Source organism: Centropristis striata, chromosome 16 (genome assembly GCF_030273125.1).
Source record: "Centropristis striata isolate RG_2023a ecotype Rhode Island chromosome 16, C.striata_1.0, whole genome shotgun sequence".
NCBI classification, from domain to species: domain Eukaryota; kingdom Metazoa; phylum Chordata; class Actinopteri; order Perciformes; family Serranidae; genus Centropristis; species Centropristis striata.
In genome coordinates, this window is record NC_081532.1 from 12,491,499 (window position 1) to 12,513,679 (window position 22,181).

At 39.1% G+C, this 22,181-nt stretch overlaps 1 protein-coding gene across 1 annotated transcript in view; it reads left to right on the forward strand.

The window, feature by feature from the left end:
* The window catches only part of gfra4a (GDNF family receptor alpha 4a), a 151,241-nt gene extending 133,579 nt beyond the window's left edge, over positions 1-17,662 (forward strand). Inside the window, exons 7-8 of the mRNA XM_059353290.1 lie at positions 10,115-10,284; positions 15,517-17,662. Coding sequence (XP_059209273.1) covers positions 10,115-10,284; positions 15,517-15,663 — 317 coding nt within the window. The 3' untranslated portion in view covers positions 15,664-17,662. The remainder of the gene's footprint in view (positions 1-10,114; positions 10,285-15,516) is intronic.
* Positions 17,663-22,181: the final 4,519 nt, after the last annotated feature.

The following is a 22,181-nucleotide window of genomic DNA, read 5'->3' on the forward strand; positions in this document are numbered from 1 at the left end:
AGATGGACAGGTTTAGCAAAGTGGAGTAAAGACGGTATCAGATTGGTATCGGAATCGTCAGATATTTAAGATTGCCATAACAGTATTGGACCTGAAAAAGTGTTGCCCCTAGTTTTGTCCCCAAACAGCAATAATGCACATCATATTTAGATACATGAAAGTTATTGAAAATCAATCCAAATTTATTTGCAAATCATATCAGCAATGTTTACTAAGTAACAGAAATGACAGCATCCAGTAATTACTGGGGAGGCATTCTGTAAATGTGTTTTTTTAATTACTGTGTAATTTATTTAAGTCTTCATCAAGCACAACTTATTCCCTAGCCTGTTCTCTTCTTCCCTTGTTTTTCCCCACTATAAGTATTTATTCAAATATTGTGTTGATGCCCCATTTTAAACTGCTAAATAATTCCAATGTAATTTGCAGGCAGTAATCTAAAGCAAGACTAACTTCACTCCTGTTTGTATATAAATGTTAAAGTCTATCCGTCAGTTGACAAGTTAAATAATTAACAAGCAGGAGACTGAATGCTGTAGTTTATCTTTTACACTCAGAGATACAAAATAGAAAGCTGTGTCAGGTAATCAAAAAAGTAAATTACAAAATGTTGCCACATCGATCATAAATGAGAACATTTATTGATATGCTTATTAAACAAAACAACTCTACAAAACAATTCTAAACAATATGGTCTCTTAAAAACAGATTGCTTAAAGACTCTGCCACGGCACAACCAGTGGATATTCTGGGTTACAGAGCAGACGGCACGATATCTGGTTCAAATCCAGTTTGGAACAGCTTTTACCGTGCATGTTGTAAACACCACAGTAGAGATACAGTATTTTTCAGGCAAAATATGTTCTGTGTATGGAGGTAGAAAATGATTCAGCATCAACCAGCTTGGTGGTTAATCCAGTAATAAGCGTAATAATCCAGTAAGAAGCAGCATCAAAGATGGAGACAAAAGCATAAAAACATCCATCTGGAGGAGTACCACCAAAAGAAGAGAAGCTGCGCATGAGAAGAAGATTCGTGAAGAACAAACGGACTAAAAATTCAATATTACTCATTTAAAGCATTATCTTCTTCTCCAGTGACAAAACTCTCTTTACAGTAAATCACTTGTATTAATTGTGCTCCACAAAGGGATCCCCACTTGACTTGCTGTAATGGGTTTTAATGAGTTACATTTTCAGTTATTTTTAAACTTGCAGCTGCAGAATCCCCAAAAAAAGAGCAGCAGTAATCCCTCACAGAAACTTGACTGTTTTTTTTCCTCAAATAATTTGAAGCCTAATAACATTTTTTCCCAGTGGACAGGTGTGTTTTTAGTCACCCTGCAACCTCACATTAGGTACATATACTATACAAAAGGAGATCACTTGTTGTTTTCCAGTAGTAGTTTACTTTTCCTTGGTTGGCCATGACCTGTCCTACCCTGCCTCTGATTGGTTTGTACTTGTCGTCATTGGTTTGGTTTGGTTTGGTTTGGTTTGGTTTGGTTTGATTTAGGCATAAGGAAAGAGTGAGATTGGTTAATGACATTGGGCATGAAATGCAATATAAGGAAAATATATAGAGAATATGGAAATATGGCATACAGACTATGGCTCAGGAAATTAAAAACAAGCTTTACTGTAAATAGTACTTACAGAGTACAGTAAGTAACAATAAGCACATTATTGGAACCTGATTCATACCACAAAATGACACTGAATCACAGGTATTAGAAAGGATTACAACGACTTACTGGATATAGACTGTGTCATAAGTCTATCATTTGTCGCGCCTCTCACATGGCTTTCTCCTTCTCTTCTACTATCTACGCTATCTATTTTGCAGCACGGATGTATAAAGAGATTTGGTTAGAACATTGCAGAGAACTTCCCTGTTCATTCCAATGAAAGTTGCTCAATGTGGCATGAAGCCAGAAACAGTTTGACTTCCATGTATAAAATTATCCAGATTATCCGCATCTGTGAGCCCATACAGCAAGCGCACTAACATTTCCTTCAGCTCCGCCTCCCAGCCGCTCTGTCTCTGGCTCATTTAGATAATCGGTAAAGGAAAATAAGTCTGGATTCAACTATTTGTCAACAACTTTCAGCACAAAACTATTTAAATAGGGGCTATTTAAGTGTTTGTACGTCGGCTTGTACAATCCCGGAAGCAATTCCACTGTTTGACCACTATGTCAGATTGGCTTCAAAGCTCAGTGCTGACCCTGGAGGCTTGTTTTGCAGGGACACGGTTGCTGCCTGGTCTTAGTGCTGCCTAAGACGATTGTGATTGGTTTAAAGAAGTACAAACAAGCCAGAGCATTTCCCCCGACAGCCAAATGATAATAGGTGCAGCCACAACATTCTCCATCACTGACACAGGGCTCTGGGTATGCAAGACTACTGTAAAATCTAGTAGCTGCTCCAAAAACGGGGCAAAAAAATGAAATCACAAAAATTAATTAATAATCTTAGTTGTAAATTACAAGTATATCATCAGGGACAAAAACAACTATGTTTAAGATATTTTTATACCATTTATAACATGCTGTATCCAATAGTAGCTGCCACCTGCCATGCATCGCTCGATGAGATAATGACATTTGTTAATATGCTTCTGTTCTCTAAGTACCCGACTGTGGATAACGATTACAATCTACATTGTCCTGTAGTGACTTAACCTCCTGGCGTTGTCACATTTTTTTTTTTCAACTGGTTGATGGATGTCTTGTTTTTCAATGAAACTCCTCATGTGCATCCTGCAGCCAGGACTTCGACTTGCCAAGGCTGCTCCTCTGCTGTTTACTGCGAGCTCCTTAGAGACCCAGAAAAACAAACCTCAGACTGACTGGCCTCATTTCCCTGTGTCTGAGCAAAGAAAGGCTCCTCTCCTCCTGCCTGAGCAAATGGCTGAAGCCAAACAGCGCATACGTGATAATAAGGATGAACAAGTTTCTAATGGGAAAGGCGATTCATGGACCAGCGGTGCACGTCGCGCTCTCATCTCAATTGGAGTTCAGTCTAGTTTGCCAGGCACAGTTCTATTTTGGGGAGAAAGTGCGCATAATGATTTGGCAAGGAGAGTTTGGATTCGAGCCAATAATTGGGAAAATGAATCCGCCCTGGGAGAGATCCTGAATGTTTTTCTTTCCCTCATGTTCCTTGTGTAATCACAGTGTACAGAGAATGAAGAGTTATTCATTTTGACTAGAGCCAAAAGACTCTCCGCTCCTTCGGTGATGGTTCTGTTTCACAAGTGGACAGCACCATCGTCAATTAAATAGATCCTCCTGGTCTCTTTTGGTGCTTACCTTTTTATGCGACTGAATTCAGCTTCATTCTGCGTTCAGGGCCCTCCTGTGCTGTTGTGCTGGGGCCTGCTTGCTGAGACAGGACTTCAGATGGCCTTTGATGACTTTGTAATTGAACGTAATTTGGTTTCCTGCCTCCGAACTAATGAGGTGGACAGAGAGAATAGTGGCAGGGAAGAATACAGTCGTTTGCTGACAGGGGAGGGAGAAACTGCTGAAAAAAGTCCCTCTCTGGAGTGAGCGCGTTCAGGTTTTAAAAACAGCTGTCACCCTACCTTACCTCCTCATCACAGCGATAATAACCGCATCACTATGCAGAACAGCGGCTGTGGACTTCTTCGTTCTCTGAAAGCTGAGTGTGTCAGGGAAAAAATGAGAGGACAGATGGAGGTGAAGCTCATTTATTTCTGCAATTATTCTAATTTTTCTGGGAGTTAAATTTGTAGTGTAACAGGAAAAAGTGAGGGTAACCAGCAGTATGTCAGGAAGGTTGGGGACAGGAAGAGGGCCGTGTGCACAGGATGTGCTCTGCAGTGTTGCTTCAGGGAACCTATGAAGTAAAAGCCCTCAGGGGGAAACTTAAAAGTCAAAGAGATGCGAGATGGTGGTGCTTAAACAGCCGCGTCCAAACATTTACAAAGGAGGTGTCACAACTGCTTACCACTGAAAATATCAATTGGCACTCCATCTCTGCGTGACGACGGGTGGCGAGGCACGGTAGCGGGCAGCTGGAGTTGCACCCCTCGCTTCGCTCATCCGCCAGCGTGCCTGGGGAGCGCAGCACACTGTAGCACTAACTGCACACTTTGAGAATGACAGCACAGTTTCCCACCTGTTCTACCAACACTAATGGCTCACAGCACCATTAGCATGCTGGTCCACAGCCTTTCCTGCAAGGTGCTGATGTATACACACCGTCAGCCGGGCTCAATCTGTTTCCCTCACTATTGACTCGTTGCTGTTGTGTTGCAACTCGCAGATTCCCTAATTAGCTGCAGAGCTGGCAACGAGTGTGCCCACCTCCACCTCTGTCTAGTATTTGAGGCTCAGTGTTGCACCAGTGGAGAGAGTCGAGTCAAGACTCTGCATTGATTGCTGCAGAATTTTGTTTGCAAAGGCAATGGACGGATCAATTTGTTATGATCCTGTGAGAAATCAATGTTTGTGTGTCACACCCCGATACTCCACTGAAGGCTTTGAAATCCCATCACTAATAACCAGTGAGTCGCTGCTGAAATCTGAGGGGTTTTTGCTGGGGACAGATGGAATATTGGTGCGATTTTCATTTCCAAGCACCCACATCCATCTTACAGTAGAAGCTCTGGATATTAATTGATGGATCTCTCATTCATGTCTTCATTTGAGCATATTTTAATTGAAGTGACTTTCATGCAAACGTAATTGCTGCAGAGTAGCCCATTAGCCGAATGAAAATGAGTGCTTATAGAATATTAATTCATCATATGATCATAATTCATTCTGGTTGTGATAAATCCAAGAACTCTATGTAATGTGTGTCCTTTGGGGTGTATATAAAACCATATAAATCCTCCAGGCTGTAAATTATACATAGTACAGAATGTACACACTATAATATTCCTTCCAGTCACAGCCTACTCACGGTAAGTGGCCCATTTAAATATTCACCATCATCATTATATCAAACCATTACAGACATCTGAGAGATGAGAAATTGAAAGGCTGACTGACGTTTACAATCCAATTTTAGGGAACTAAGTCAAAGTCCAATGTCCCAACGTTTCCTTTTTGGAAATTGGGGCTAAAATTTTGAGAATCAGGGCTTGTATGTCACTCACTCTACAGAATTATTTCCAGTGCTGACAGCAAAGGCGTAATTATCTGTTTCAGTCAGGTGAGGATTCAAACCTGAAACATCGAAAGCATCTGTTGATTTAATAGAATTACATCCATCTGTTCATTTAACACCTGTGGAAGAGAGGAAAAGATCTCTAAAGATTCCAAGTCCTCCAGTCATTGTAAATATGCAACTGTTCAACAATTTGCATTAATACACACACTAACATCCCATCCATCCTTAAGCAGGTGCACATACCTGTTTGTTTTTTTTCAACTAGTCATAGCCAGAACCAGCTGAAAACACATTCGCACCAGGTGGCAAACCAGGAAGTGCCTTAAGCCTGCTTTCTACTGAAAATTCCAGTAGGGGGTGCTAAATTTGGCTGCAGAAAGAGTTCTGTCCATTCATTTCAATGCAAAATGAGAAAACTTCTCACTTGATTTATTACCTCAGAATTTTTTTAGGACAACACTATAGTCTCAATTGCTAGTAAAAAAATATTCTTCAAGACAGTTTGATGTTAATAGTGTAAATAATGGCCCCATTCAGAAGAAAATAGAAGATAAAGAATAATATGGGCGTGGCTACCTTTGATTGACAGGTCACTAACAAGGCAAGCCGTCATCAGGAGAGAAGCGGAACAATGCGTATCCACAGCAACGTGTCAATAAAGTTATATATAACGTTATATAGATATAAAAAAGGACATTTACTGGTTTGGGCTCATAACTTTACCCAATCACACTGTATTTTCAGTTAATGACAGTTTATTTGAATGTTTTGTTGATTAATAATGTCATGTTCAGCGTATGGTTGAACTAATAGACACTCCAAGGAGTCACTGCTCAGTTTTCTGAGGTAAGTAACATAATTTTTGTTTTTATTTTTTACTAGCCAAAATGAACATCCCAGTGAATGCTCCAATTAATGCTAACATGAATTAGCAGCGACTTCGCTCAGTCGGGTTGCCGTTTAGAGAGGCGTGTAGTCAATGTCGTCAGATCCCTCTCACTCCTCCACTGTCCAAATATGGTCTGCTCCCCGTATCAGAAACAAGATGGCGCATGGCGGCCATCTTGCCACAGGCAGCTCGCCCACTCACAACATTAAAGTCTACGGTGCATGTATTATTTAAATTACCATAGATTGCTGCACACTGTTTGGTTTGTTATAAATCTCAGAGTTGTAGTTATGTTCCTGCATACTCAAGATTTCAAACATGGACTTTCATAAATAAACATTAAGCAAATAGGTAGAGCAATAGCTATAGGCCTACACACACAAGGTAGTTATATTAAATAATTTATATATAAAGTAATTGGTATTGCTTAAGTGGTTAATGTAGTTTAAAATGAGACATGAAGATGTAATGAAGTTGGAATGTAGATGGAGCAGTAAATCGAGAACTTTGCCTTCCGGCTCAGCTCCTTCTTCACCATGACGCCCGCATCACTGCTGACGCTGCACCAAACTGCCTGTCCATCTCACGCTCCATTCTACCCTCACTCAGGTGACTCGTTGTGAATGTTCCACTGTGTGCACCAACTTGTCATTAAGTTTGTATGTTTGCCATTTGGCGTTGGACAGGTAGTGTATACTAGATCTATCAGAACTTGTTTAGTGCTAATAAAGAATTCCCAGGCTGAAAAACAAAGCAAACCTGCAAACCTGGCTGTAATCCATAAGCTATGAGCTAACAAATTAAGGTGATATGTCATTCTTGTGTCCACAGCTTGGTTCCATTGCACAACTGGACAAAAAAATCAGTTAAAGGGCTCTGTAGAGGAGAGGGAACAGCACAATTGCATGATGATTCATTATGTGCCATCCCTTAAATATTGAACATGGTCATTTGATAAATTGTTTATAAAGAAAATATTAAAAAGTGTAGCTTTAAGTTAGTCATTAGGCAGAATGGCCTTTTCATTGTAAATGTTTTAATAAGGGGAGACTCCCTGAGAGGAACTACTGTTTTTTGGGATCTCATATTTGTATTTACTTGCCTGTTGCTTACACAGTGAATAGATTTTTTTTTAATGGTGTTTGCAGATGTGTTCGACCAATCACCTTATACTTATTACTCAAGGTTCCTCCTTTGCTGGTGTTAATGGCGCTGTAAGAACTATAATCGTTCCTAGTTCTTGTGGGGCAGAATCATTGAATTGTTAATCTATAACACTGCGTCATATTGAATGCTTGGTATGTAACATCTTAATCTAAAAAGGTATGTAATGGTCACATAAGTGTCAGGGAGTAAAAAGAACTATATATTTCCCTCTAAAACCAAGTGGAGATATGATGAAGTAATAATATATGAGGAAATACTCAAGTAAAGAATAAGTGCTTGAAATTGTATTGAAGTGCAGTACTTGCGTGAATGTACTCTGATGTTTGACCTCCGTATATGAGCTTGATAGTAGCTGTAGAACCAAAATGCAGCAATGGCACCTTCAACTTGTCTCTGCTTTTCATCCATGACACTACTTGACATTGACTTCTGTCAAACAGGCTCTAAAAGTTTTAAACTATAATATAATAGAGTTGGAATAAAAATGAAATGGGCTTTAGATGTGTTTCGAACTGAAAGACAGGTTGTGATTTCACACAACTTTGCCGGTAGTGGCAGCAGGAGACGACATAACTGTAATTTGAGGGCTTTTGTTCAACATAATTGTTCGCTGTTGTTGCTGGCTGGCAAATCAAAATCTATTTAACATCACCATTGTTGTGATGAGTTGTTATGACTCAGTTGTTGCACTGCTGGAGCTAGACAAGTGTTTGGTTTGGCATTTGTTCATATTTCCTGCAGGCTGGGCTGGATATTCACTACGAAAGACCAGTGATGTCAGCCTTAGTTAGTGGACATGGAGTAAACTTATTCCCAAGTGCAGCCGCTGCATGCATGTCCTTTTTCTTCTCATCAATCAGTAAACTCCCTTGTTCAACCCCTTCACACTTTTCACAACTTTATTGTGCGACCTAATGAAAAAGTTTTACAACCAACCTAATTTCCAACATGTATTTCAATGAAATATTAGCATTTTATAACAGTGTGATTAATTCCCACTTTCCTCGTTTGTTGCAGCAGTAGAAGACTCTCAGCAGGTATTAGTGGTTTGTGTGTCGGGGTTTCTCTGCCTGGCTGCGACCCTCCGCAGTGCTCAAATTTTACTAAAGAGGGAATCCGGCTGGGTTGAGAGGGTCTGAGAATGTGTGTCCTTGGTTTTCACTGAGTGAATGAAAGCACTGCAAAATGTGAAAATCCTGCAGCATAATTCAGATAATTTTGACCTTACTTTAAAATCAATCACTGTGGATAACATCAAACTTTGTGTGCATAATTTTCATCTATATTATAAATTGCAGAAGGCATGAATTAAAACAAAGTATGAAGGACCTTGTGCTTCAGGGCTGCATCCAGTATCAGGTTCACTGCCCTGTTAGTTCAGGCTCCTCAATATACTATATACTACTATATGAACTCACACACACATTGATCAAATTAAGCTCTGAGAACATCAATTAACAAAATGCTTTGCAAGTCTTTGACAAAAATAGATTAAATTAAATGTCTCCCCTGTCTGAGAGGCTATTTAAGATCTACATAGCACTTGCTATCAGACGCTATTAAAATATACACCATCACACTCTCACATAGTATGTTGCAAAAAAAGTCATAAGTATGTCATAAAATTATAATTATAGTAAAATGTTAATAAAAAGGCAGTATTTGATGTAATAAAATTGTGTTTAAAAAGTCATACTATAGTCTACCATTGAAATGTAATATAAAACCATCCCATAGTATGTATAAAAGGTCATAATATAGCATGGATATATTGGATACTATGTCATAAGTGTATGGTTCAGGTGTCGTCCAACATAGTAATAACTTCCATTTCACACAAAAAATACGCTTCATATCATACATTTTATTAAATTCCTTCCCAGTATTCATAACCTATATTGTATAAACCTGGACGGACATGAATGTGAACTGCATTTAGGCTGGTTGGCGGAGGCGTATAGCCACGAGGCGGTAATTCTAGTTTCCATATAATTCCCGACTGTATGTGTTAGTGAATGTGCAGTTAAATTCGGAGGCCTTAGTGAAAAAAACAGCAGGAAGGTCAGAAGTTCACCTCTTTGTTCTCCTGCTTCCCTACAGCTCAGAGATTCAAAAAATTTAACTCACTGCTGTTCATTATTATTGTTCATTATTTTATTTTGCATTATATCTGACTTGCAGCAGCTCTTGTTTTTTGTCATTATATCAAAATTTCAAGCTGCCACACTTTGGCTACATTTTATACATAGTAAAGTAAATTCCACTCCTTTCTCTCTTGTGTAATGTATTGTTCAATACTGCAGTATTTCTTGCTGTAGGAATAACATATTTAAACGTATCCCCCTGGCATATAAATAACATATGTTACACATTTGTAGGCAGTTTCTTACACTGTTGGCCCAGAAAGGCAACAAGATGTATACATTTAAAACAACTTCCATTAACAGGAATACTGCTTTCTGTAGATGGAGTTTTCTCTGCTGTTTCAGGGAAACTTCATATTTTTCTTTCACTATGAGTCATGAGTACATACTTAAATTTTCATTTTTTGTAAATGGTAGCCTTTTGTCTGTTTTTGTACCAGTTAGTGATATTTGCCAACAATAGGTGTAATTTTATTTAAAAAATGGTGTCAAATGCAGCTTGAAATGCATCCATTCATTCAGTAGCCTGATGACTCACCCTGTATAGTTGATTTGTACTCACATGCCATGACCACATTGTAATTACAGTCCCCACAGTGTGTAATTATAAAGTGACCAATCACATTACAAAGAGCCATACAGGATTAAAAAAAAGTAGCTAGAGGTGATGGCTGATGTGAAAATGAGCAAAGTTTTCTCATTTCTCAGAACAATGTCCATCTATTAAGCAGCCCTTTAAACACAACGTCTCTGCTGCTCCTATGTTCTAGAAAATGCCATCCTGGCCTTCGGGAATGGATCGGATGTGAAAACGGGCGCCAGCCAGCCCGGTATGCCCAGTCCAGCGACGGACAACCAGAGCCCGCACTTGGCAACCACCGCCCCGGGTGTCTCCATGGAAACAGAGCAGAACATTCTGAGAGCACAGATACCTACTCAGGTGAGACGAGACGGAAGGTGTGATGTACAACCTTTTCCAAACAGAGAGCCACTAATGGAGACGGCCTCACTCAGAATTGGGTCGCATGACTGCAGATAACTCAGGGTGTTTGTTTTATCCTTCAGGGAATAAAACATCATTTACATCGTCTGCATAATTCACACAGGGTGCGGTAAGAAGTCGGTCACACAACAACCGACATGAAGAGAACTGGGGCTGTGTCCACTGTGTCCATTGTTGTTTAAATTTAAACATTTACAATTGAAGTCAAGAACTAGTGCAACAGCGCTCAGTTTCAATGACCTACTTTTTGCAGGGAAATGTTGCTAAAAGATGCAATATTCCGCTTTTGCTGCTAATATGACAGGCGTGAAAATTACAATTATGTAATTCTGCACTTGTCAGTCAGGACCAAAATTAAAAATAATGATCCACGAGTTTCCTAAATGTCAGTTTCCTCCTCATTAGAGTTTTACTGATATAGATTTCTGAGACACAAATTGATATTTGCAAGTTAAACAAACAAACAAAAACAAAAAACGACCTTATTAGACTATTATCCTTTTGTACAACAATCAATAATCTACATTTATATATGGGTATACCTGCATATACCCTCCACTACACCACTGTGTGCAAGTCAAAATAAATTAAAGCAGCTAGAAGGAAATTTCTTTTGACTTTGGCAGTGCCTATAGACAAAAAACAGGCGTTTCTCCGAGCACCAGACTCCCTGATAAGAAAACGGCTAATTTTACTGCAGCAGGGTCTGACAGTCTGCCCCTTGGTCTTGGTTCTGGTTCTTCTGTGCCTCCCTCCCTCCAGAAGTACCAGCAAAATGGCATGGGCCTCCAGCAGCTTGATGTCTGTGTTGGCTCCCAGATAGCAGTCCGAGCTGTGGGGAGAAGCCACTGCTGCTGAACAGGTCTCTCTACTTCTGGGTCTGTCTATGACAGGCTGGTCACTGCTGGAGGCCCTGCTGGTATCTGAGCTAAAGGAGTTTCTGGAGAACTTTGTCTGAATCGGACCCGATTGCCCCGACCGGCCAATTTCCCACTGATGGTCTTGTTTGTAGGTCATAAAGAGGCATCACTATTAAAATGAGACTGTTTTAAAACCAATTAAAAAGTACTAATAGTTGCTTTAAATACATTTAAAACATGTTTGTACTACTGTTACTATTTGTGTATGTGCTGTCTTACAATACACTCTATGACAAGCTAGTATTGGCTGATAAAGTCAATCTGTTGGTCAGGCTCTACTGCTCACCATAGACTAACCTATTGAGTGTTCATCATGTGGAGGATTTTAGCTGAAGGAAGCTTTGAAGCTTTAAGATTGGATGTAACTTTATTGATCTCAGTGGGGTCATTACATCTCTGCTGCAGTAAAAAGATTCAGCACACAAAGTAGAGCATAAAACAAACAGCATAATAAGAATAAAATGAATTTAGACAATTAAAACAAGCAGCCAAACTGGCTGTAAACAAAATGTGTCTTATAAGCTTATGCTATTGGTTGTTTGAACACATGGCGAGACCTTTATGGCGGGGAAAATACAGTACAGAACCCTTAAAACTGTCTTATATTCATAACTACTTCACCAACAGTATAAACAGGTTGTGTAAACATCATTAATGTAGTCCATACAATGAAGTAGTACAGTAAACAACATTTAAACTCTGTTTAACATAAATTTTAATGTGGACAGGCTGTTTTGCAATAAGCATACACACACTGTTTCAGATTTTAATAATGAGGAGACATTTATAAATAATATAATTTACTCCAGGCTAAGGATATTAGCTTCATGTAATTGTACCCTAATGGGAAACCCTCTCAAAAAAATGCTGTAGATAACAAAATTGACAATCCGCCAACAGATATAAATAAACTTCACAGGCCAAATGTAGAACTAGGCCACTTACTTATTTCCACCGGGAAAGCTGAAGAAAAGGACCAAAAGTCCAAATTACATATTCCCGCCTCAGATCCTTTGAACTCCTCATCCCACGCATGATTTGTTTCAACAGTCTCTATCACCCTCTGATTGCATTTGACTTATTATTAGTACAGACATAAACAGGCATGGGGTACTTTGTTGAACATGGACATTTTGTCACCTGATAGTCGAGTGTCAACTTGGGATCCAATAAAGTGTCACTGAGGCGACACCAGTCAGAGTTAATTAAACCAGTAAATTAGCTCTGGACAGCTGCCTCGGAGTCATATCATCAGACATACGAGTTTTCAACCTACGTCCTGCCACATTTAAATAACTGTCGCTGATAAATCAACAAAAATTTAATTAACACAGGAAAGGCTACTGTGGACAAGCCAGGTCTGAGTCAAATGCACAGCTACACGTATATGAATATGAAAGACAGGCGAGTGAACTGTTAGCAGTTCACTTTCAGGTTAAAATTATTTTCACTCTTTTTGTCATTGATCAGTTATAATAATTTCCCACTTCAAGTGTTTTGTTTGTTCTTTGATTTTTAGTTCCATTTGTACTTAAATTCCTGATATTTCTCACAAGGATGGTTTGATTTAAGCCATGAGAGTCCCTCAAAGTAGTAAGTGGTGCTTCAAATCCAGCTTGTCGAGAAGTATGGTGTCAGAAATGACAGAAAAACACCATTATGGGATGTCCAAAAATGACCCTCATAAAAAAAGTCATACTATAGCATGTTGATTTTTGATTTTTTCGATTTTGAATGCTTAAAAATGCTAGAAATGGCCCAATTATACCCTGTTTGTACATGTGGTAGTATAGATTGTCCAAAAATAGGGAAAAAAAACACCAAATTATGGGATGTCCAAAAATGACCCCCTCAAAAAAAGTCATACTATATCAAGTCGATTTTTGTCAATTTTTAAAATGCCTAAAATTCCTTAAAATGGGTCAATTATAGTCTGGTTCTTTTTGTGATCAAATTTTTTATTTACTTTCACAACTCAAGAAAGCCATACAAAGCATCAAAAATACACCATGATATAAAATATGAACAATGGCAGACTTTCACAATCAAATATACAACACACCTAAAACATAGGAACATGTCCTAGACTGTACTAAACACACAAATTATGATTATGTTGTGACAAAAATGAAGATTACTAGGGCAGGGGCACACAGACACAAGTTAAAGTAAGAAAGCTAAAAATAATAACATTAATAAAATACAATGAAATAAAATAAAATAATACAATAATACCAGCCCACATAGAACATGAATGAAACCATATAAATAAGGGACTAAGCATCTTGTCAATGATGGGCTTAATTTAACACTCAACCTTATAGCATGTCTTTAAGGATTCAGCAAATCTGCAAGAATGTGCTCTAAGTAACCCCATTAACTCGAGCTGTTAGGAGCTCCATTAGATAAAACATCCAAAAATGAGAGGGTCCAAGATTTAACTGTAAGATTATGAGGTGGCTTCCAGCGGGTCGCTGGTCGATCATTTTCTTGACTGCTGTCAGTCTGGAAAAAATTGTGCGTTTATTAAGTTTAGAAAGATTCAGAGGGGACAAATCATTCAAAATTAAAACTGATGTAGAAACACGCACTGTGACTTCCATCAAAATAGATAGTTGGGATCTATTTTGTCATACTGTACTTTATCCAAAATGCCTAAAAATGCTTTATAATAGTATGTTGATCATGGTAAAAGTATGGTATGTCCAGACCTATAGAAAAAAAACATTATTATAGTATTTCCAAAAAAAGAAAAGAAAAAGAGCAATACTATAGTATGTTCAAAAATTCTGTTTTTTGACCAAAAATGGCTACAAATGTTTTAGAATAGCTTGTTGACCATGATAATAGTATATATAACTATTATTATTATTATTATTATTATTTATAAGGCTTATTAGAGATATAAAGCTTATTAGAGAACACTGGATTATTATAATAGGTGATATGTGATGATTGAAACAAAAGATGTGACATAATTTCACCAGGTGATATATCATTTGGTCTTGATAAAAAGTCTTTGGCGCTTAGGTTCTATGGGTAGATTTGTAATGGCGAGGCATCTGCCCTGTCCAGCAGTGAGGTAAGTCTCCCTGTGGTCCAGTCATTGGTGGTGGCGCTGGATGAAGATAATGCATGTCGGCAGAGTGACGGAGTGATGAGCTGATGAATCTGCGAAGACTTGGCGGTGATGGGGAGGTGGAGGGACGCACATAACAGCAGCATGAACTACGACGGCACAGAGGGAATTATGTTTCAAAAGAGGCAGCAGCAAGATGATAGGTTAACAAAGTGTGTTGCTGAGCTGTTGGATATATGGTCATTTGATTATGGACAGCCCCAGACAATGACAGCAAGGAAATATAAGTAAACACGTGTGAGGAGTGAATGCAGAATAGATGACAATACTACGACAAACTACATCTGAGCATGCAAAGAGATAGTGTTCCTGACTGAACTTTTACTAGAGCTTCATTCAGTATAGGGTTTTTACATTTTTTAGCCATTCTCAAATTTTAAAAAACCCAATTCAGCACCAATTGCGTGTAACAAATTGTATCAACCCAAAAATTGCTGCATCAACTTATGGGACATTTTTGAGCAAGGAAATGGACTTCAGAAAGCCATACGTAAATGTTCTGAACCCTTATACACTTTAATAGGCTGACTTAAATTATCAGAGATTTATGACCAGAAGAACTCAACACACTGTGCAGAGCTGCATCCTAAATTAATCTTCAGATCCCCAGATGATGTACAACACATGTGGCATTTATTGTTGACCTGCTATCTCCCCTTAAACATTCTCTGCCCACAACCACCAATTCTCAATAAAAGGGGGCCAAATGATAGGAAAGGGCAAAACCGGAATGGGGAGAGGTGAGGGGGTAAAGAAAACAAAAGATGCATACATTGTAGTGCGAAGGATGGAGGGAGAAGAAGAATTTAGAGATAGAGCTCATCTTATTGAAGACTTTATACTGAATATATTCGTGGAGAAAAGTAACTTTAGCTGTGAAATTGCATCTGGCTGATAAGTGGCAATGTCCTTGCCATCACTTTTCTTACTTTTCAACTGTTGATGTGGAAAAAAATTGGCCATTATACCCATAAAGTTGCTCATCAAATTTCTCCCCAGTTTTCCCCGCACTGCTCATGCCCAGGAAAATGTTTCCTGGCGTGATTTGTCTATTTATTTTATCAAAATAAATGGAAGACTACCAATAACACTTGCAATATTTTGCTTTAGGTAAACGAGAATGACAGATTGTGGGGCGACGAGGGAGACTCCACTCTTCCCTCTCCAGGCCTGTCGGACCGCGGAGCCGAGCCCGTCCGCCTGTCCCTGCTGCTGGGCCTCGGTTGGCTGCTCCTGCTGCTGCTCTCCGACCAATAAGAGGCCTCGGCCACCTGGCCTCCACGGACTAAACTCCAGACCTGGGGGGGAGGGTCGGTGTGAGAGAAAGAAAGAGCCATTTCTATGTGTCAAATGACAGCGGGGGAAAGGGTCGACTCTGTTCTGCCTCCTCCCCTCTCCCTCTCTGTCACAGAAATCACACTTTATCTCTTTTTGTGAATCATGAGTCAGAGCAGATGTGTTGTGCAGCCCATGCCCTTGAGAAGACCGCCGGAGAGGGTGCCGCTACCGCACCAGGGGGAGGGGGGGGGGGGGGGATCTAGGAAGTACACACCTCATTACTTGCTTCACGCCTGCCCCACATACAAACTGTTTCACATGACACACACACGCAGACTTTGCTCATATGAAAATAATGCCCAAGCTACAACGGAAGGAGCCCGTGGGTTCAGAAGGTGTACAGTGAAGAGACACTGAAGATGCAGTGTGGGAAAACTAAAAAAAATATATATAAAAAATACTTTTTTTGTCCCTGAACATTCCTTGATGTAAAAGAAAAATATTAAATGTTAAGACTTTTGTCTCAGATAAACTGTGATGAAGTGTAACACGAGATTTAAGGTGGATGTGTGTCACTCTGCTCATTCAGCTTTGCTTTTTATTTTAATGCCACATTTTGATTTTAATCAGACATAATTTTCTTACCCAGAATGCTAGATGGAAGCACATAATATAAATATATAGTTATAATCCAGTCAGATCACAATGAATTCTTTGACTGTTTGTTGTTGTGTTTTAAGTTGCAGTATGAAGAGTTCATTTCCAAATACAGAATATATATAGAAAAAATTAAGTTGTAAATTGAAATTTAAATAATATTAAGATCTCCCAAAGTCTGTAAAAGTGTTTTATTTTGTCAATCAAGGACCTACATTATTTTAGCCTTTAATTGTTTTATTTTTAAGGCTCTAAATCATTTTGTATGACTAGATGTTCCTTTTTGCAAATGGTGGATACCTCACTTTGGAAGGGGACTCTTCATATATTCATTCATTAAGCTTTTAAGTGTGGGGGCCTGAAAAACATTTGGGTTATTTCTTTTTCAGAATTGTAAAAAAAATAACGAAAAAAAAAATTGTGGTTTTGGTGACGCAACAAAAGATGGATACAAGTTTATATTTTTTAAGTATATGTGGACTTTGCCGCAGAGAAAACAGACATTTATCGACAAGTTTGTGACCAATCATGCTTTGCCGTTGCGGGAGGACTGGTGGGAAAACAGACGGTGCAGGTTTTGATGCATGAACGGATGCATCTGTCTTTCGTGGGACTTGTGAGATGAAGGTGGTGATCCATGTTGGCCCGCTACTAGATGGGACTCTTTGCTCAACGTGGGACACCGGAGGATTTACAATATGTACTGTCAAAGCACAACTCTGCTTTGTGAAGCGGACATGTCTACGAAAAAAGTGTTGAGATGGAGATTGGTTAGCTGCAAACGCTCTTAACAAGGAATGTGTCATCTTCAATACTGCCATTCAATTCAGTTATCTGAAGAAACAGCCCGTTTGTTTCGCTGCATTATTAAATGACACAACATATGCTGATTTTAACACCAGGACAGAGAACGTGTTGGCCCAGCTACAAGCAGACCTGATGAAAATGACACATTTCTAGCTCAAGTTGGACCTAAAAAAGCTCACAATATAAGCTCATAATATTGTCATAACAGCACAATACTTGTTGGATTTTGCCTGCCAAATTCTTCAGGAAGGAAAAAAAACTGTTAATTCTTCCTCACTGATGTCCATGTATTCTTGAAATGGGACCCCAAATGGGTTTTAACAGGGTTGTAAGGACCTAAAAGTAATTCAACACATAAACGTCTGTTTTAAAGGGGCGGTACACTCAAATCACAAGTGTTTTCTCACTTACCCTCTGTGGTACTGGGACCTGCAGATATCATTGGTTTTATTTGCCCAGGTTTTGTCATTCTCTGCTGCCATCCAAATACAATAAAGATCATTGAAATTTTTCTTTGGAAAGACGTTCTAGTGATCTTACTATTATACTGAAGCATCTGTTAAAGGGGTATTTCAATTTCAAGTGGGGTTATAAGAGGTACTTATTCATAGTACATTACCTACAATAGATGGTTGTCACAATGCTGACAGTTTCTAGTTTCCAGCAGGCAGGAGTACCAACACGCAACGTACCACTGTGAAAGGGGTGAAGCAAGTGTAGTCTACGCTGTATTTATAGTATTCTACCACCTTACCAAGGTGTCAGACAGCCCTGTTTAAATTTACGCCAGATAAGCCATTATCTATGCTCTCTGCACGGCCACCAGACTCCCCTAACAAGGAGTTATTTTACCTCACAGAGTACAGGAGCTGCTGGTCTTACTGTCTTACTCTTAATTACTGTTTTTGTCAAAGGAATCTGGTGGCTTTGCAAAGAGCCTAGATAACGGCTTCAGTTCCCTGTCGGAGAGCAAGGTAAATGGTGAAAATATTGTAAATATAGTGTACATTTAAACTGATTTACAGTGTACATTGCTGAGCTCCCGTGCTGCTACTCCTACCTGCCTGTTTCACCAAACTAGGGCCCACCCAACTGACAAGAAGAGTAGGCTAAGTATACAACCTCACTTCAAAACAATCTGAATTATCCCTTTAAGTAGGCAAAGCAGTTTCCGCTGAAGCTGTGTATTTAGTTCTGTATCACTTGATTTCTGTCATCCCTCAATATTTCTATTTTACTGCAATGGTACTTGGTGTTTGTCTCAAACAAACATAAATTGGTGTATTATTTACTCATTTATAACTTGTGTGGCCACTAACTGTAGAAAAAGGAGGTTGTTATGGCCAATGTATCAGTGAACAGTTGCCAATTTACACATCGAGCAACATGGTTTTTCACTTGGCCACCCAAAAAAAGTCAGATGTTTGCCTTGTTTTGCTCACTACTTACTCTTGAGAGAAATTTCTCTTTATCAGCTAAATGCTCCACTGTGTTCACCAGCTAATAGCTCACTGTGTCAGCAAATTGGTGTAAGGCAGGTAGTGGTGAGTGGATTTATAGGACAAAAAAACAGTTACAGCTCTAAGACACTAAGGAGAGAGTTGACGGTGAATAAAAAAGTTAAAAATCTAGAGAGAGCTGAGGGGAACTGCACAATCAGGTGATACTGTTATTATCTGTGTACTTATTTTCCTATTAGCATTACAGTAGTAATTAGTGGCATTAGTATTTTTTTAAATAATTTTATTCTTTGGATTGTTTTGTATAATGTCTGCAAAGACTCCTATTTTCTATTACAGAAAAAGATCCCTACTGTCCACAGTACAGGGTGGGAAAAAGGCAGATATCTCCAAGCCTGGGCACATAAAATCAAAATGCTCTGCATGGCTAGATAGATTACCACTAGATGCGAGTGAGAAATATGTGTGTGCTTTGGGCGAAAACATTCTTTAAATTTTAAAAAAGAAAAAAAAATCACCAAAACTGCAGTTATGCGGTTTTCTGGCGATAACAGTGTGTGAGTGATACCTCTGGTTTTCACAAAGCTTCTGTCTCTTATCATGATGTGACACCAGCCGAGCTCTGTCGCTCCGTTTTGATTTGTCCTGTGATTTATCAGTCAGCAGGCGTTGCACCGTGTCCTCTGGTGCCGTGAGGTGACTGACCAACCTGCTCCCTGTTCGTCTGCACCGGCTGAATCCCAGATGTGACATGTGTCACTTCCTGCAAATAAAGACGACACTGTAAATGGAGGTGAATTCTGACTAGTTCTCTTGTGCAGAGGGGAGGCGGGGTTTTTTCACCCTTCAAATCTTCGGTCTCATGACAAGATGTGACTCTTGACCCCGATCCAGATTCATCTAAGTTCAGCATCACGTCTCTGTATTTCAGAGGAAGTATTTGCCCTTTTCCTCCCTCAAGCAGCGCCCCTGGCATTAAGTTAAAAATTCAATTTTCATCACACACAGGGCGTGATCTGTAAAGATGTTATAGTATAGTGTATATACTATGCAGTGTATACCATATATATGATGTCTATAACATTCATACCTTGGGTAATAATAAAAGGGATTCATCCAAAGTTTTGCTTTTGATATGTCAGACAAAAAGAGAAAAATCACTGACAGGCTGATTCTGACAACTAAACAAAGCACAACTTTGAGCATCAGAAACTTTAATAAATGAGACCCCTGGTGTAAACAAAAAGATGAAATTTGTGTTTCTTCTACTGTATACCTTGAGGCTGTGGTGCTAGGGCGCATCTGTGAGGCAGCTAAGGTAAAGCACATCTCAGCTGGAAAATGGCTTCAACAATAAGGTACTGTATATTCACCAAAAAATACCTCCTATTGTAGTCATAGTTATGGAAAAAAAATACCTGAAAGTATCCTTGGGTAAAAGAATCACTGCATCATCATCATCTCACACAAATTGTTCGTTTTGACTAAACAAAGAAGCCCAGGCAGTCACCCAATCACAAAGTGAGGCTCCAGCTGCCTGTGTGCCACCTGTGCTTTGCATATGGCTGCTGTAATTGATGCCAGTCTCCATGTTTTGGGTCAACAGCTAAGTGGGACAGACCTCCTGCTGCCCCACATACTGTATCTGTTGGGTCCATGGCTGCTGCTGCTACTGATGCTGCTTCTGGTTCAGGCTGATGACGAACAGTTTATAATCTGACCACCAACAGGAATCTGAGTCGATGTGAGACCGGAAACTTTAAAATATCTATAACAAGGGTTCTTAACCTTTTCTGCCCTGTGACATTTTTAGATCCCTGAATTATTTTCTCAACCGATTAATGATTCATCAAGTTTCAGAGGGAGTGCCAAATGAGCTTTATAAATACTAAAGAGAAAGCTTTTAAAACATTTCTTATCTCGTCTTTTTATGAAAAACATGTTGAAACTAACCTAAAAAGTCCTTGCACTGACAACCCAGAGAATGGACAAGAAAAACTTCAGTTAAGAAGACCCACCCTCATCATTTCTGCGTTAAGTGTTACTTATGACAATGACATGGAGTAAAAAAAAGTGGTGAATAAATGGCGCCTGTGTGCAAGTTTTCTGTTCAACATGTGTGGCTTATCCTAGCAGCAGCACTTCCAATATGATGCCACATTTATGAAGACACTGGTGTGTCCGTTGACAGCATGAGGTGGAGAGAACTTCCCCTGCAGCATTTAAACAGCCTCTCCATGCAGATTCAGACTGGGCAAAATCCACAGCTAAGGCATTGGCGGGGTTAGAGCTAAAGATGCAAGATCCCAGCATATGATTAAAATGCTTGAGCCGCACCATCATATCCCTTCACACCATCACTTCAGCAACACAGTAGCCTCATTTCACAACTGTACCAACAGATGTCAGGGAAATGTCAATATGTAGATATTTTTTATTTGTCCAGGGATATTCATAAAACATTTGGCGCTTTAGTGTCAGACTTCCGAAGCAGACAATGTCGCATACTCAATAGAGTGGTAGGGTAAGTTTAAAAAGTCCTGTTATCAAGGTGAGAACCAGCACTGTTTTGGCCACATCCACCCGAAATGTAATTTCTGATACCTCAGAAAGTAATATTTTATTCTTATCAATGTAAATTTATACATGATCACTCTTAATGCATTGAGGAGAAGTTTTGTGGATCATTGTAATACAGTATATGCATATACTATAATGTGTCATGGAGAAAATGACACCATATTTTGCAAAAAGTATCAAAACTTGAATGGTTTGAATGAAGGAATAACTTATTTATGTTTCTATGCTGTTAAATGTTTGTTTACATCAGTAATGTGTGGAGACACAAGAGTAAAATTGATCTATATGTGCAGCTGTGGTCGAAACAAATGCTTATTTTTATCCAAGTACAATCTTGGTAAATATGTGAAACAGAAATGGGCAAACAAAATCGAACTATATGACATTAAGAGAAGCAGACAACTTCATTACTTACAAGAAATGGAAGTAGATATGAAATATGCTCACTGAAATGTAAGGCACATCTGAGCAGCAGTAAACATAATTGTGTTTCTGCATTGTCCTTTAGAGCCTCCTCCACCTTTTACCACATTAACTTCAAGGTAAAAAATATCATGATACAAACAAACAAGACCATGACTGATGTGAGCAGTACCCTACTGGCCCCAAGACAACACATAACCTGCTACATCATAACTGCATAGTGGTTGTGTTGTTTTAGCTTTTTATTGTACATTTCTATTGTTTGTGGCCTTTATCCTCCTCTGTTTTTTTTCCTCAAAAGACATTTGGAATGAGGCCAGTGTGGAAGAACAAGCAGCAGCACTGTCTGAGGTTCAGAGAGCAAGAACTGCCTGTAGAAATGACCACAAGAAAATGACAAGAAATCAGTTTTTCTGCCAGACTTGTTTTCTTGGCTGCAAGGAAAAACACTCACTGAATGTTCAACCTTACCTGCAACATGGTGACAAGAAAACTGGTATAAATGCTCATAAAAATGTACATTCTCACCATATGTCACTTAATAACAACAGGTGACACTAGCAAAAAAAA